Source organism: Charadrius vociferus, unplaced genomic scaffold (assembly GCF_000708025.1).
Source record: "Charadrius vociferus isolate BGI_N301 unplaced genomic scaffold, ASM70802v2 scaffold269, whole genome shotgun sequence".
Classification (NCBI taxonomy): Eukaryota; Metazoa; Chordata; class Aves; order Charadriiformes; family Charadriidae; genus Charadrius; species Charadrius vociferus.
Window position 1 is genome coordinate 1,741,081 of NW_009660184.1, and position 13,628 is coordinate 1,754,708.

The 13,628-nt window shown below is 45.4% G+C and overlaps 1 protein-coding gene across 1 annotated transcript in view; it reads left to right on the plus strand.

Annotated features, from left to right (window-relative positions):
- Positions 1-13,628, plus strand: part of GRHL1 (grainyhead-like 1 (Drosophila)) — a 36,317-nt gene that overhangs the window by 15,273 nt on the left and 7,416 nt on the right. The window contains exons 8-9 of the mRNA XM_009893257.1: positions 5,738-5,896; positions 12,075-12,126. Coding sequence (XP_009891559.1) covers positions 5,738-5,896; positions 12,075-12,126 — 211 coding nt within the window. The remainder of the gene's footprint in view (positions 1-5,737; positions 5,897-12,074; positions 12,127-13,628) is intronic.

Sequence of the window (13,628 nt, forward strand, 5' to 3'; positions counted from 1 at the left end):
CGGCATGCGTGGTGTGGGACCCGCGCTGTGTTTTGTGTCAGTCACCCAAATTGGGCTTGGTAGGTTTGAATGCAAACTAACTTCCCCGGGCTGCGAGCAGGACGGTGCTGGGTCTGGCTGAGCGCAGCTGGAACGGATGTGGCCCTATCGCACATCTGCCAGACAAACCTTATTTGGAGCGTCCGATCCCAAAGGCAGGAGGCGGCTGGGGAGCCCACAGGTGCATGAATTGCCCAATTTTTTTTATCTCTCTTTCTTGGCTTGCCTCCTGCTGATGCAAAACCTGTGGTGCATGTGGGAGGTGAAGAAACGAATGTGAGAGCAGTAAGATTATCAACCTCTCAGGTGATCTGTACCAAAGCATGGCTCTCCCCCCACCCCCCCTCCTTCTTTTAAAGACAGAACAGTCTTCCCAGTGCTGTTTTCTTAGGACATGCCTTCGTGGATGTGTGCAGGCAGACCTGTGCTTGCCCTGCCCACACTCGGAGCTGCCTGGCGGCGACCCGGTGCCAACCCTGGAAGCCAGGTAGCTGCGTTAGCACAGCGCGGTGCCCAGGCTGACAGCTCTGCCTCTCCAAGGGCTTGGAGCTGCACTGGTGTAATTTGTAAGGTTTTTGAGCTGGAGGTGATTTGCAACCAGCCAGCTCCGCAGCACAGGTAAAGTATGTTAAGGCCTGTCTTGTACACGTCCATGTGGACAAATCTTTATTTTTTCACTTTTATGTTTATATTTGTCCAAGTCTTTAGAGAAACCATATGCGTTCAGCCATCATCAGCATTTAAATAACCTTTGAGCTGCTGGGTAATTTTTCTTTAGCAGAGGGCTGATAAATGAGTTGGTTGTGGAATTTGGGCCTAGGTCTGCTCCTTCAGCTGGCCAGCAAGGACTGCTGTGACCACACGGCTGTGTAACCCTGAATTGCGCGTGCAGCTGCGGGAGACCAATCAACCTGGTGGCTGCTGGGCATTGCATTGTCATTCCCAGAATTCCTGATGTCAGCCAAGGTGGGGAGAGGCCGTGTCCCGGCGTTGGCAATAGCTGCATAACTTCCTGTTCCCTGCTGCTGGATGGTGTGTGCCTTGGTCCTCCTAGGGAATCTGTGCAGGTAGAAGAGGAGGAGGTTGTTTCGAGTCTTCTGGTCCGTATCCAAGTCCTTTTATTTTGGTCTGATGGATCCTTTACCATATTTATTCCTCTGGTTTTTAATCTACTTTGGTAGCCTCAAAGGCTCCCATTCAGGTCAGTTAAGTTAAAGAGCCATAGAAACCCTCATCCTGCAAAAAGTGAAAATAACGTGTAGATCATGTCAGCTATGAAGTGACTGCTGCCTTGCCCGGCCAGAGGCCACAGGAATGGCCTCGCTGCTCTGAGGGAAAGCAAAGTGAGAGGCAGTGTATGTCCCGTGGGTCCCGTTGTGCAAGGGCTGTATGCGGCCTCAGGCTGGTCTGTGAGTAGGATGCACAGTGATCAGTCCAAGGTGACATTTCATCTAAAGCTGCTGCATATGTAGCCTTTGGACTAATCAAAATTGCTGGTGCTTTTTGTGTGACAAAAGAGCATGGTGTCCAAGATAAACCAAGGAGAGGAGATCTGGGTATGCAAGCCTTCATTTAAAAAAGGCATCTTTCATCTCGCTGACAGCGAGGTTCCTGCAGCGCTTTGATTGCCCTTTAATTACGCCTGTTTTTCCTGGTTTGTTTGAAAGGCAGATCTTGTTAGAAAAAGGTGCTGTGTGGAAAGAACTTGGCTGTCTCTGCTGCCCTTCCTTGAGGGCACACAGCAGAGCTGCTGGGTTATTTTTTTTTTCCTCTGCATTATTAAAATGGAAGATTGTTTCTCGTAGATTTGAACATAGGCGGCACGGTGCGTTTCTCCCGAATTAGGCGAGGAGGGGCACGAGTGGTCGGGTGGCTAAAGTAGACTGGGAAGTCATGAGGTCTGGCTTCTTCCCACGCTGACTTCCAGCGTGATCCCAGAGGAGGTGCTTTAATCCTTCAGTCTTTCGTTGTGTGCAGCTGGGCTGCTGCTCGTCCACCACAAAGGCTGCAGGAAACCCAACCTGATGTTGGGTGGAGGAGGGTTTGTAGTGTGTTGGCATGTTGGTCACCAGATGAGGGGGGGAGGCGGGTTCACAGCTCGTACCAGCTCACAGGTTTCATGCTGTTTGGTGTTTTATCTTTAAACCTCGCCATTGTGGAGCCATTTGTCTCGCTGAGAATCTCAGCTGTCATTAATAATAATTTTAAAAGCCTGAAAACAATCAACAAAAAAAAAAAAAAAAGAGAAAGGAAAGCCTGGCTTTGGTTGGAGAGAAAAGCCTGGAAATATGATTCAGATATAGACTAAAGGTTTAACTGCCAAGCAAGCGAAATAACTTGAGAACAGGTTTCTAATCCTTTTAGAAATCTCAGTTTTAAAGAAAATCTGCGTAACTTCTGAGGGCTTGACTTCTAAGTGCTTGGGCTTGACAATACTCTATTTTTAAGTGCTGTCTCTATGTTGAATCTTGGGAGGTGAGATGAAAATGTTTTTTTTTTAAAGTAACAACAAATCTTAATATAGCTGAGAATGCGGAACTGCCCTTAGAAAAATAGGTTGGACACATGAAAAGGAATCTTGCTCAGCAGGCTGAAGACGCAGAGCAACTTCTGCGGTTATGTTTTTCTTTCTTCTGGCAATTTTGGGGTGGGGATGTAGCTGGCAGTCACTTGGCCTTACGTTTCGAACGCGAGTCAGATCTTCTTGAAACTGTTTAACCCAAACTGGAGAAGCTGTTCACTAAAACTGTTTTTGTGGAACTTGAGGCAACCTGAAGTTGCTCAAAAATAGGAGTTACAGGATGGGTAGGGAAGAGTAGGTGATCCTTTCGAACTGAAATGGCTTTGTACGAACAGGAGAAAACAGGCTGGCTCTCTGTTGCTTCAGTGAGGTGATTAGGTTTTAGTTGTCATCTCCTGCCCAGAGTCCCAGAGACTTAAATGGCATGAAAATGAAGTCAGCTGCTTAAAGCCAAAGCTAATCAAATGAGGAGACTCTAAAGTAGGAGGATAATCTTTGTCATCTGACAGGCAATCCCAAATTCCCATGGGATACCCATGCAGCTCTGCTGCTGTAGCATGCATGGTTGTGCTGAGACCAACGCTTCTACCTTCAGCTCAGCGTGCTGCGTGGGCTTTGCGTGGCTGGTCAGCCATGAAAACTGAAAAACATGGACCTGAGTTATCCAGTTAAAAAAGTGACACAGCTTGCTAGGGAGCTGGTGTCCAGTGCTGCACGTGGAGTCGGCTGGTGTCCAGTGATGTGAAACTCGAATGAGGGAATTAACAGAAATCTTGAGGCTGTGGTGGACCTGCTGACATGGCTGCTCAGGCATGTTTTCTTGAAGAATGCAGTCATTTCTTCATACAGATGTGAGAGTTGTGTGTGAATATTCAGTATGGGTAAATAAATTTAAAATTAAAATTTAAAATGTAAAAATATGCAAACACCAGAGCTGAGGCTCTCTTTTAAAAAACAAAACCCTTGCTCAGGGAACACAATTATTCAGGCTGTGCATACATCTGATTACCTAGCTCCAAAGTGGGTGAAAGCAGCTCTTCCAACTCCTTGAAGCTTTTCCCCAGGGCATGCCAGTGCTGCAAGCAAAATACCCTTGTAAAGCTGAAGGTAGCAGAAAGGGAAGCGGGGTGGATAAAAGCTGGCAAAGCCATCATTTGGGTTAGTCTGGGGAACATTGAAAAGAGCTTATTTTAAAATAATTTTCCTGGCTGCTATTTGGGATGCACTTAACGCTTTCAAAAAAAGTTGTTTTGGAACAGTGCGAGTTTGGGATGCTGAAACACAGGCTGGAAAGCAAGCGGGCATCGAGCGTGGCTCACCTTCAGTGCTGCTGTCCTTGAGTGTCGTCCTGGCTTGGGCCACCGCAGAACAAGCAGCGCAGGTTGGCTGGCTGGGGATGGGACTCTGCCAACATGCCACGCTGGTGTGTTAGATGTTGTTTCACACATCTTAATGTCCCTTTGCACAAGCGGGACTCGGTGGGGGCATTGCCAGCTCTGTGAGGCTGTGTGTGCGCACAAGGGAAGGGATGGGGGCTCTTTGCCGAGCTGGTGTGCCGGCACCTGTCTCCCTGCTCTGGGGCAGCGGGTGCTCACAGGGGCTGCAAGAAGTTGCATGTGAATCGCAAACATTCAGACAAGTTATTACGAGAGACAATGCTTATCTACACTATTCTATATCCCCCCCCCTCCCCCGCACCCCCTCGGCTTTTTATCCTACTGTGTTATATACAGGGGGGGAAAAAAAAAAAAGGAGCTTATATCCCTAATCTGGTGATAGTTATTACATTTCCATTTCCCCTCTTTTGTTAAAGCTAGTAAAGGATGTTGCAGAACCTGTGTGAAGAAGCCCGTGATAAGCGCTTTGCAAAACCACAAATCCAACCCAAACGCTTTTCAAAACCTACCTTGAGACTCTGCAACACCGGGACGTCTCCGGGAGGTGGCACTAACTCACTGCAGAGACTGTCAAACGGGTGCTTCATGGTAGTAGCACAATAAGTGAGCGATCAAGCGGTGGGACAGTATTCCCGCAAAATCTCTGCAAGATACTCTGGCTCCCAAGGATTTGATTACCTTTTTTTTTTTTTTTTAAGCGGCGGGTTCCCAGCCTTTGACACAGAGAGGAGAGGAGCCATTGCAGGTCTTGATAGCTCATAAATTCCTGGTAATTAATCACTGCAGCTTCTTCTGAGACGTGCCAATAATGAGGATTGTGTCTGGGGAAAGGCTTGGCGCAAAGCAAGTGCACATTCTGGATACAAAGTATTCTAGTCTGTCTGTTCATATCTACAAAAGGATATTTCTTCCTTTTCTTAAGCAGCATTTAGTTCATTCTCTGGTTGTGGGTTGTTGTTGGGGTGGTGTTGTTGGATATTTTTTTTTTAGGCAATTATGAAAATGAAATTAGATATGTTGAAAATCACTCTTCATTTTCCCCATAATTCAAGTTTTTAATTAGAATAATGAAAATATTAATCTTCCCCTTTTGATTTGAACATTAACAGGGTACTGTAGGTCTTACTGAGGAATATTCAAAATGGTGTTCATCTTTTAAAGTGTAAAGCCCAGAAACTCTTTCACTGAAATAACTGTATTATTCCAGTGTTTAAAGATAACTTGTTGCCTAATATTTTTTTTAAAACTTTCAATATCATTTACAAAACCAAAAAAAAACAAACCAAAAAAACCCAGGTAGTTTGAAGTGTAAGCTGTGCTTACAGCAGCTTACATAAAACTCATGAAAAGCTTTGTTTTAACTTGCCCAGAGTAACGTAATTTTTTCAAAGTATGGTTGTGTTCTTACCAAGATGGTAAAACACTGGGCAGTGATTGGGTGTAGGAGGATTACTGTTGCTAAAATTATGATGACAACATTTGAGATCTCTTGGGCGGAAATATCTGGGAAAGATGGGTGGAGTCTTCATGAAGTTTGACAGTTTGTTGAAATTCACTCTCGACAAAGTGGCTTTGTCCCTTGTGATGCCTCAGATAAAGAATTAAGAATGTAATACTGCTTCTTGTGGATTTTACTTGATCTCTCAGAAGACAAAAGGTCCTACTTGTGGCGGCGAGGACCAACATTTAGATGTCTGCACTCACCAAGTAGTCCCTTGCTCAGTTGCCAGCCAGGAGTCTGTGTGTTTCTACTGACAGGTGCTGCATTCCTCTTCTACAGGTTTTCATTTCTGTGAACTGCCTCAGCACGGATTTCTCCTCTCAGAAGGGAGTTAAAGGCCTGCCACTGAATCTTCAGATTGACACCTACAGCTACAATAACAGGAGTAACAAACCTGTCCACAGAGCCTACTGCCAGATTAAAGTCTTCTGTGATAAGGTAAGGTTGGGTCAATGTGCCAGTGACCCTTTGGGAAAGGCTGTTCCACAGCTTAGCAGCTTTTTTTTTTTTTTTTTTTTTTTTTCTAATTCTGCCACTTGCTATTTTGGCTCATTGAAAACTCCCATCTGCGTTCAGCCCTTTGCAAGGGAAAAATTTCAACCCCTTCTATTTGGCTCATAGATGTTATGATGACCTCAGATAAATTTGCTGCTCTAAAAATGCTGGACCGCTGAGAAGTGTTCCTGAGCATTGACTTTGGAGAAAGGTCAGTCAGTAGCAGAAGACTGTCTGTCAGTACTCCAGACGCTGGAAGGTCCTGCAGAGTGCCTCCAGTAGAAGTCATTGCAATTGATTTGGAACAAGTGAAGGCTTGTCTTTTTGCCCAAGCTATGTTGTGTTGGTCCTTTTAAATTTCTTCTTGTGGTCTTACTGCATTTGTTATTAAAAAAAAAAACAAACAAAAAAACCCCAAAAAAACAACCAACCAACTTGCACATCTTGTGAACTGAAAATGTTGCTGTTTTCATTGTGCTGTTGTGAGATACAGCAGTATAACAAAGCCCATTTACAAGCTGGATGGGTGCTGTAATTTGACTACTCTGCCTAATGTATTTAGCATACAGAGAATTAACACCTTTCCCAAAGCCACTGTTCACCTGAAGCTGTGAAAGAAACATAGCAGGAGCTGAGCTGAAAGTGTTTATAAAAGCTTAACTGAGAAGAAAGGACATTTCCCAATCTTTCTAACCTGTTCCTGCCTGAGCAGTCTTTTGAAGGACCAGAGCAAGTAATGTGCAATGTTGCTATTTCTGAGTGAACGAGATCTTTCTAGGCTGGGATCAATGCTGCCTGGACTTCCCCAGTCCTCCTTTTGATTGCTGTGAACGACACCAGCTTCCTATTTTGTTGGCAACCTACTTGATTAAGGCCTCTCATTCTTTGCATCCGAACCCTGTCTGCACAGCACAGAGCCTTTGTGAGTGATATCTCAAATACCTCTCCGTGCAGCTGCAGGTCTGAGTTGGGCTCGTGACCCCCGCTCTGGAGTTCTGTGCTAGCTTTGCACCAGTTATATACTGTGTGGTCTTGCCTTGTCATCCCTCAGGACGCTGTCACAAATGTTAACTTCCTGTGCCATCACTCCTCTTACCTCCCAAAATATATGGAGCCCTCTACGTTCTGCCTCTGCTGTATCATCCCATTAACCCATCCTGCTGTGTTTTATTGTCCACCTATATGCTTTTAAATGGACCCCTCTGCTTTCTTGCATGGTTGGGAGAAGCTGCTTGTAGCTGCCTGTCAGTGTAAAGCTACTTAGTCATCTTCCTTCAAGTGCCTCCTGAGATGGCTCCTGTTGCGATGATTTCTGCAAAAAATTTACCAGGCAGTTAAGGAACGCTCTCCAGAGCTATCTTAAAGGCTTGCCAGTAAGGCTTGGGTCTCATGGGCTTTCTTCAGGTTTTTTTCCTTTTTTTTTCTTTTCTTCCTCTAAAATGAGACTAAGGCAAGCGTGTTGTCTGAAACACTTTCATTGTCTGGGACTCTTGTGTGTTATCAACCTGTATTCTCTATGATAACAGTGAGTATAGACTTGCTGCAGGGAAGTGTGAGATCTTTTACTCATAAGATGTCCAGTCAATTACTGATAACTGCTAAAATTATTGACAGGCGTGTGCCACTGCTAATGAGACAAATCGGTTAATAAAAGGGCAGATGTGTAACCCCAGAAGGGGGAGGGACACTGTCGTTCATTTAGTGGCCAGCCCAGCCTAAACCACGACAACATAGCTTAAAGGAAACCATTTGAGTCTATACCATAAATCTCAGTAAGTTTATTAGTACAGTAATGCCAGTGTATCTTTTATTTTCCTTTGAGATTTTGACCTTTCCTCCTGCTTTATTCCTCCAGATACTTTGCAAATTGGCTGTGAATTAAAAGGGGAGGGAGGGAAGGAGAAAAGATTACTTTTTTGTACTTAATCTGACTGTTGCATGTGAACATGCAGCCAGTGTGAGGTTGATGCCTGATGATTCTGCAATTTGCATTTATAGAAATGGCATTGAAGTTTGCTGCCTCTCAGGTTTGAGCTAGGTCTGGCAATGAGAGCTGGGGACAGAGGCCGACAAGCCAAATACTGTTTGTCACTGTGTTGAATCAAACCGTGTACTCAAATGCTTGTTTGAGATGCTGGGCAAGTGCTCCTGTGGGCAGACCTGTGTCCTTACAGCTGCAGGTACTGACTCGTAGACCCCCAATGCTGGCCACCTTCTCCAGGCTCCTGTAAGAGCAATGGCATTTCACAAAGAGCATCCATTTTCTGCCCTGCTTTGAATCTTAGGTAATCAATCAGCTGGTCTTGAATGTTTACAGGACCATCGTTACTATAGCATCCACACGTATCGCAGTCCTTAATGTGCTTGTTCTTATGTGGCCACTCTTACCTGTAGAAGTGCCATTATCCGTGTTTTCTTTGTGGAGAGCCAAGTGTATACTGTGGAGGTCTGTTGGAAAAAGACAGCACAAAATGATGGTGCTGTGGCCACCTGACAGGGACAGCTCTGTATAGGTCCCCTCTGTTCCTTTGTCTGTTAGGTGGCCACAGCACCATCATGACAGGGACAGCTCTGTGTAGGTCCCCTCTGTTCCTTTGTCTGTTAAGGCTGTGCTTGCATTGTGCACCTGAACTGACTTTGAACCCAGACACTGGTGTGGCAGTCCTCTGCTGTCTTTTTTGTATGCCAAATTGATAGATACCCCACAGAAGGTCAAACAGTTTAGTTAACGTTGTGTGGTGTCCTTAGCACAGGAAAGGAGTGAAGGAGGAGGATTACCACGCTTGGGGTGGAAGGGAAACAGCTGATACTTGGTTTTGGCTGCTGCCTCTGAGAGCAAGTTTCTTCACATGTTTCTGTCTTCCCCTCCATTCTCTCTCTGTGGGAAGGGGTCCACAGGTGCCCAAGATGTTTGGGTTTTGTCTAATCATATCTAGTTTCAAGACTTGAGTAAAGCAGTATGGGTGTAATGGTGTCATCCTGTGGCATGTTACAGCATAAGCTTTGTTCAGTCTTGGCCCAGCTGTGTTTGGGCTGTGCAGAGATGGGGGTGACCTGTCTGAGAGGAAAATGACCTTCTCTGCTGTAAATTGTACCTCAGCTAAGCACCCACACAGGGAAAATTAAATACAGGGTTTAACAGGCTATAGCTAGTGTTGTCCTCTGGAACCTGCTGTTACTGTAGTGATGGGCAGTGCTGTGGGAAGGTTTTTATGAGGCGGTGGGAATAGGCGAGTGAGATGCCGTTAGAAGGAGAGACATGATGAGAGGCAGCATTGACATGGATGGGCAGCAACATGGAGACTGTTCCTTCTTTTGCATGATCACAGAATATCGGTGGGAAGGGACCTTTAAAGGTCATCTAGTCCAGTGCCCCTGCCATGGGCAGGGACATCTTCCATTAGACCAGGTTGCTCAAGACCCTCTCCAACCATACCTTGAACACTTCCAGGGATGGGGCATCCACAACCCCTCTGGGCAGCGTGTTCCAGTGTTTCACAACCCTCAGAGTAAAGAAATTCTTCCTAATATCTAATCTAAATCTATCCTCTTTTGGTTTAAAATTGTTGCCCCTTGTCCAGTCACTACAGGCCCTGGTAAAAAGCCTATCTGTGTCTTTCTCATAAGCCCCCTTTATATACTGAAAAGCCATTATAAGCTCTCCCTGGAGCCTTCTCTTCTCTAAGCTGAACAACCCCAACTCTCTCAGCCTGTCTTCACAGGAGAGGTGTTCCAGCCCTTGGGCCATTTCTGTGGCCCTCCTCTGGACCTGCTCCAACACATCCATGTCTATCTTGTTCTGGGGAGCCCAGAGCTGGACACAGTACTCCAGGAGGGGTCTCAGGAGAGTGGAGTAGAGGAGGAGAGTCACCTCCCTCGACCTGCTGGCCACACTTCTTTTAATGCAACCCAGAACGCAATTGGCTTTCTGGGCTGCCAGTGCACACTGCTGGCTCGTGTCCAATCTTTTGTCCACCAGTATTCCCTGGTAGCTTGGCCACTGGTGCCACAGGGCAGCGGAGGAGCTCAAATGGCTCGTGGGCTGTGTGCCAGAGCTGCACCCAGCATGAGAGAGCGTGCAGAGAGGGGCTGGGGAGCAGTCCTCTGTCTTCAGAGCATGTCTGACTGACACAGCCCGTGTGTGGAAGCAGGGAATCTCACAGTGCCATGAAGGGTCCAGTTCACAGTGTGTTGTGACTCGATGTCGCATCCTCTCCCTGCATCTCTGTTGCTTTATCAAGCTTATTCTTACAAGCTTATTTGTTTTGTAATTGCAGAATACAGGATTGCCAGTGCTGTTTCTTCAAAAGTATGTGATGCTGGCTGTTGCTGAGCTCCGCTGGCAAGGCAGAAAAGCCTGTTATCAAGACACAACTTTATTTTGTTGTAGCATTTGAGATGGGTTTACCTGAGCTCCTGTAGCTGAATCAGGTTGATTTTCAAACAGAAGCCTGGCTGTAGGCATGGGAAGGCAGAGGTTTTCTCAAAATGTGTGCTTTTGATTCTTCATTCTCCACGAGGAAGCAGGTGATGTTCTGTAGCACAGTGTTTGAGTCATAGAACTTTATTTCCATGTGAAAAGTAAAAAAAAAAAAAAAAAACAAAAAAAAAAAACCAACCAACCAAACAAACAAAAAAAACCAAAACAGGACTGGAGCCAAATCTGATTATTCTGCTGTCAAGCTGAGATGTTATGACTGTTCTGGTAAGGGAAGCCCCAGAGGGGTGTGGATCCAGCTGTGCTGAGGTTTAGGTGGGATGTCTTCACTGTAGTGGGCTGTATTGGCTTTATGGGGGCAAATGAAGCTAGCAATGAATGTGTCTTCATTAGTAACTTTTTCTTTTTCATAGCAGCTGCCTGAAACTGCTTGTGTCCTGGCTGTTAGGTGGGAGAAAAGGCGATATATGTTGATGTACATCAGATTCCTTTATTGCTAGTGCAAAGGTGTCCACTGCTACCTAGCAGGTGTAGGCATCCTGCTATTGATTTACTGGGAGGTTAGGAGGGCTGTTGCCTTAGGCACCATTTACTACCTCATCACCACATACTTTATGTCATCTTGTTCACCATAGCTAATCTGGTCTTCCTCCAACACTGTGCAAGGATGTGGGTGTGTTTTGGCAGCTTTGCAGGGGTGGGAATGAGAAATACTGGCTTCCTGTGGCCAGATAACTGTTACCTCCTACCCTGCTTTGCAGGAGGGTGTTGGGAGACAGGTAGAACTTGTGTATACCAGTTTGGGCAGTGATGTGTGGTGGTAGGATCAGGATTGAGTGTTGGGGATCTACAGTGGGCTTATCACCCTCTGCAACTGGCAACGTGACATCCCTGCCTTAACCCACAGTCACATGGGAAGTCTGGGCAGAGCTGGAGAAATGAACACGATTCCAATACAAACCTTCTTCCTTCCTTTTGTCTGTCACAACTGCCTGTGCATTGCAAGAACCTGTATCTGTGGATTCCCCATAGCCTGGCCGCTGCCTGTGCATTGCAAGAACCTGGTTAGGTATCTGTGGATTCCCCATAGCCTGGCCCCTATATAATGTCTGCTTTACAATTACGCCTGTCTTCAGCTTGAGATCAGTGAAGGCTGGTATAACTGCTGTATGGGTCATGCAGGAAGGTATCTTGCACTTGGTGAACCAAGCATGGCTTGATTTTTATAAATCAGGTTTTAATCATGATCTAGTGAATTTTTAAACTGAGGGAACTTGCAAGTTTTTATTGTTTTAAACACTTCGGATTTATTTTATCTCACATTTCATAAAGTTGTTATAACTGTGGGTATCTTTTGTCATCATATCCCCATCTGACTTGAAAGAAAAGCAACCATTTGCATCTTGGATGTGGTTGTTGGATTTCATTAGATGACAGAACTTGAAAGTAAACTCTGGGCAGATCTCCAAGTTGGCACACTCTGGTAAACCTGAAGCTTGGGTACCGTGGAGCTGACCTCCACAAACACAGCTCTGGAAGAACTGGCGTTCCTGCCTCTGCAGCTGGGAAAAGAAAAGAAGAAAAAAAAAAAAAAAAACCCAAACCTAAAAAGACTCTTTCCCTCTCTTTCTCTCTCCCCCTCCCTCCCTCCACCACCCTTCCCCTTAATCTTTTGTCTGGCAGGGAGCAGAGAGGAAGATCAGGGATGAAGAGCGAAAGCAAAGCAAAAGAAAAGGCAAGTGCACTGACCCCAGCTCTCAGTTGAATGCCTGTAAGTAGAAATTATTCCATCGGTATTTTAAATATTAGATCTCTTATTGGTTACAAATAACTTGTGCAGTCGAATTCTAAGTCAATTTTTATCCCCTATGGAATAGTGTTTGTTTTAAGCAGTTGCTTGTGGAACCATTAATTGTGTTTGGCAACAGATTGAGTCATTTAGGGTTTCGCTTCTACCTAGTTCTTCCTGCTCAAGACAGGGCCCTGCTATGTTTTCAATCAGGTATGGTCTTTAGCAGTTGAAATGACAGTGAGTGTGTGATATTTTTTTTTTGATTTTTTTTTTTTTTTTTAAGCTCTGCTAGAGCCCCTGCAGCTCTTTGTGGCAGCAAGTACTGGAGCTGTTCCAAGTGTTTCCAGGTTGATCCTAAACTTACGCTTTAACTTATGTTAAAAACATGTTCATAACTGCACAGCAAGGTGAAGGTGGTGGCAGCCTTGGGACTGAGCCTCCAGCCTCCCAGCCTTACACTTACTCTTCTTGAGCAAAGTGGTCCTTAGTAAATAATTTCCATAGAAGATGTGAAGTGTGTGAAGGCCTCACCACTTTTAGTACGTAAAGGCTGTGGAGCTTATCCAGCTGAGCATCTTTCCTTTAACTGCTGCGAATGACTGCAACAGATCCTGTGGTTGGATGACTAGTTATTTACCAGCAGAGCTGCTTAGAGGAAAATGTGTGTCCCTGTTCTTCCTTCACATGGGGCAGGTGTGTGCTCTCCCTGGCTCTGCTCAGTGTGCTTCTCAAAGCCTTGCTTTTAGCAGTCCAACTGGTTCAACAAGCATGCACCTCATGGCTTGCTGGGCAGGATTTTCTTGATGCAGCAGGTACAGGCTGCTGGAGCAGCTTCAGAAGAGGATTATGCTACGAGGGAACCCATTTGCTCAGGGACAGTTGCAGAAAGGGATGGGGTTTTGTTTTTTTCCCAAAGTACGTGGTGTGAAACGTAGGTTTAGCACACTGTTAGCATTTTACAAATGTTGCCCCAACGACTCCCAGAAGATTACTGCATGCAGCCCTTTGCATAATGGCTGGAAAGTGCAAACAGTTTGAATACAGATTTCCAGGATCCTATGATGTTACAAAAGCTGCTTTCCAGTGTGAATTTCCTAGGCTTGGGCTTAGCCTGATGTGACCTTTATTTTCCTGGAAAGTACAATCCGTTGCTCCTTAGCTCTTGTGTGGCACAAATGCCATGTGCGCATGGACTCATCAACAGCAGAGATAGTTTGTGACTTCTGGACAAACTTATTTTCTGCAGGGACTGAGAAATCTTTAAAAAATCAGTTTTGCAAGGGCCGGGGGGGGGGAAGTATATTTTCTACTGGGGACATGAGAAATGAAGTGTTTTGATTGCAGTTGGTTTGACCCAAAATCAAAATGTTTCCACTTGGTAAAATGAGTGGAAGTTTTCAGCTGGGGTCAGTTTGATATGAACGTGTCTGAAGTGCAGTTTAAGG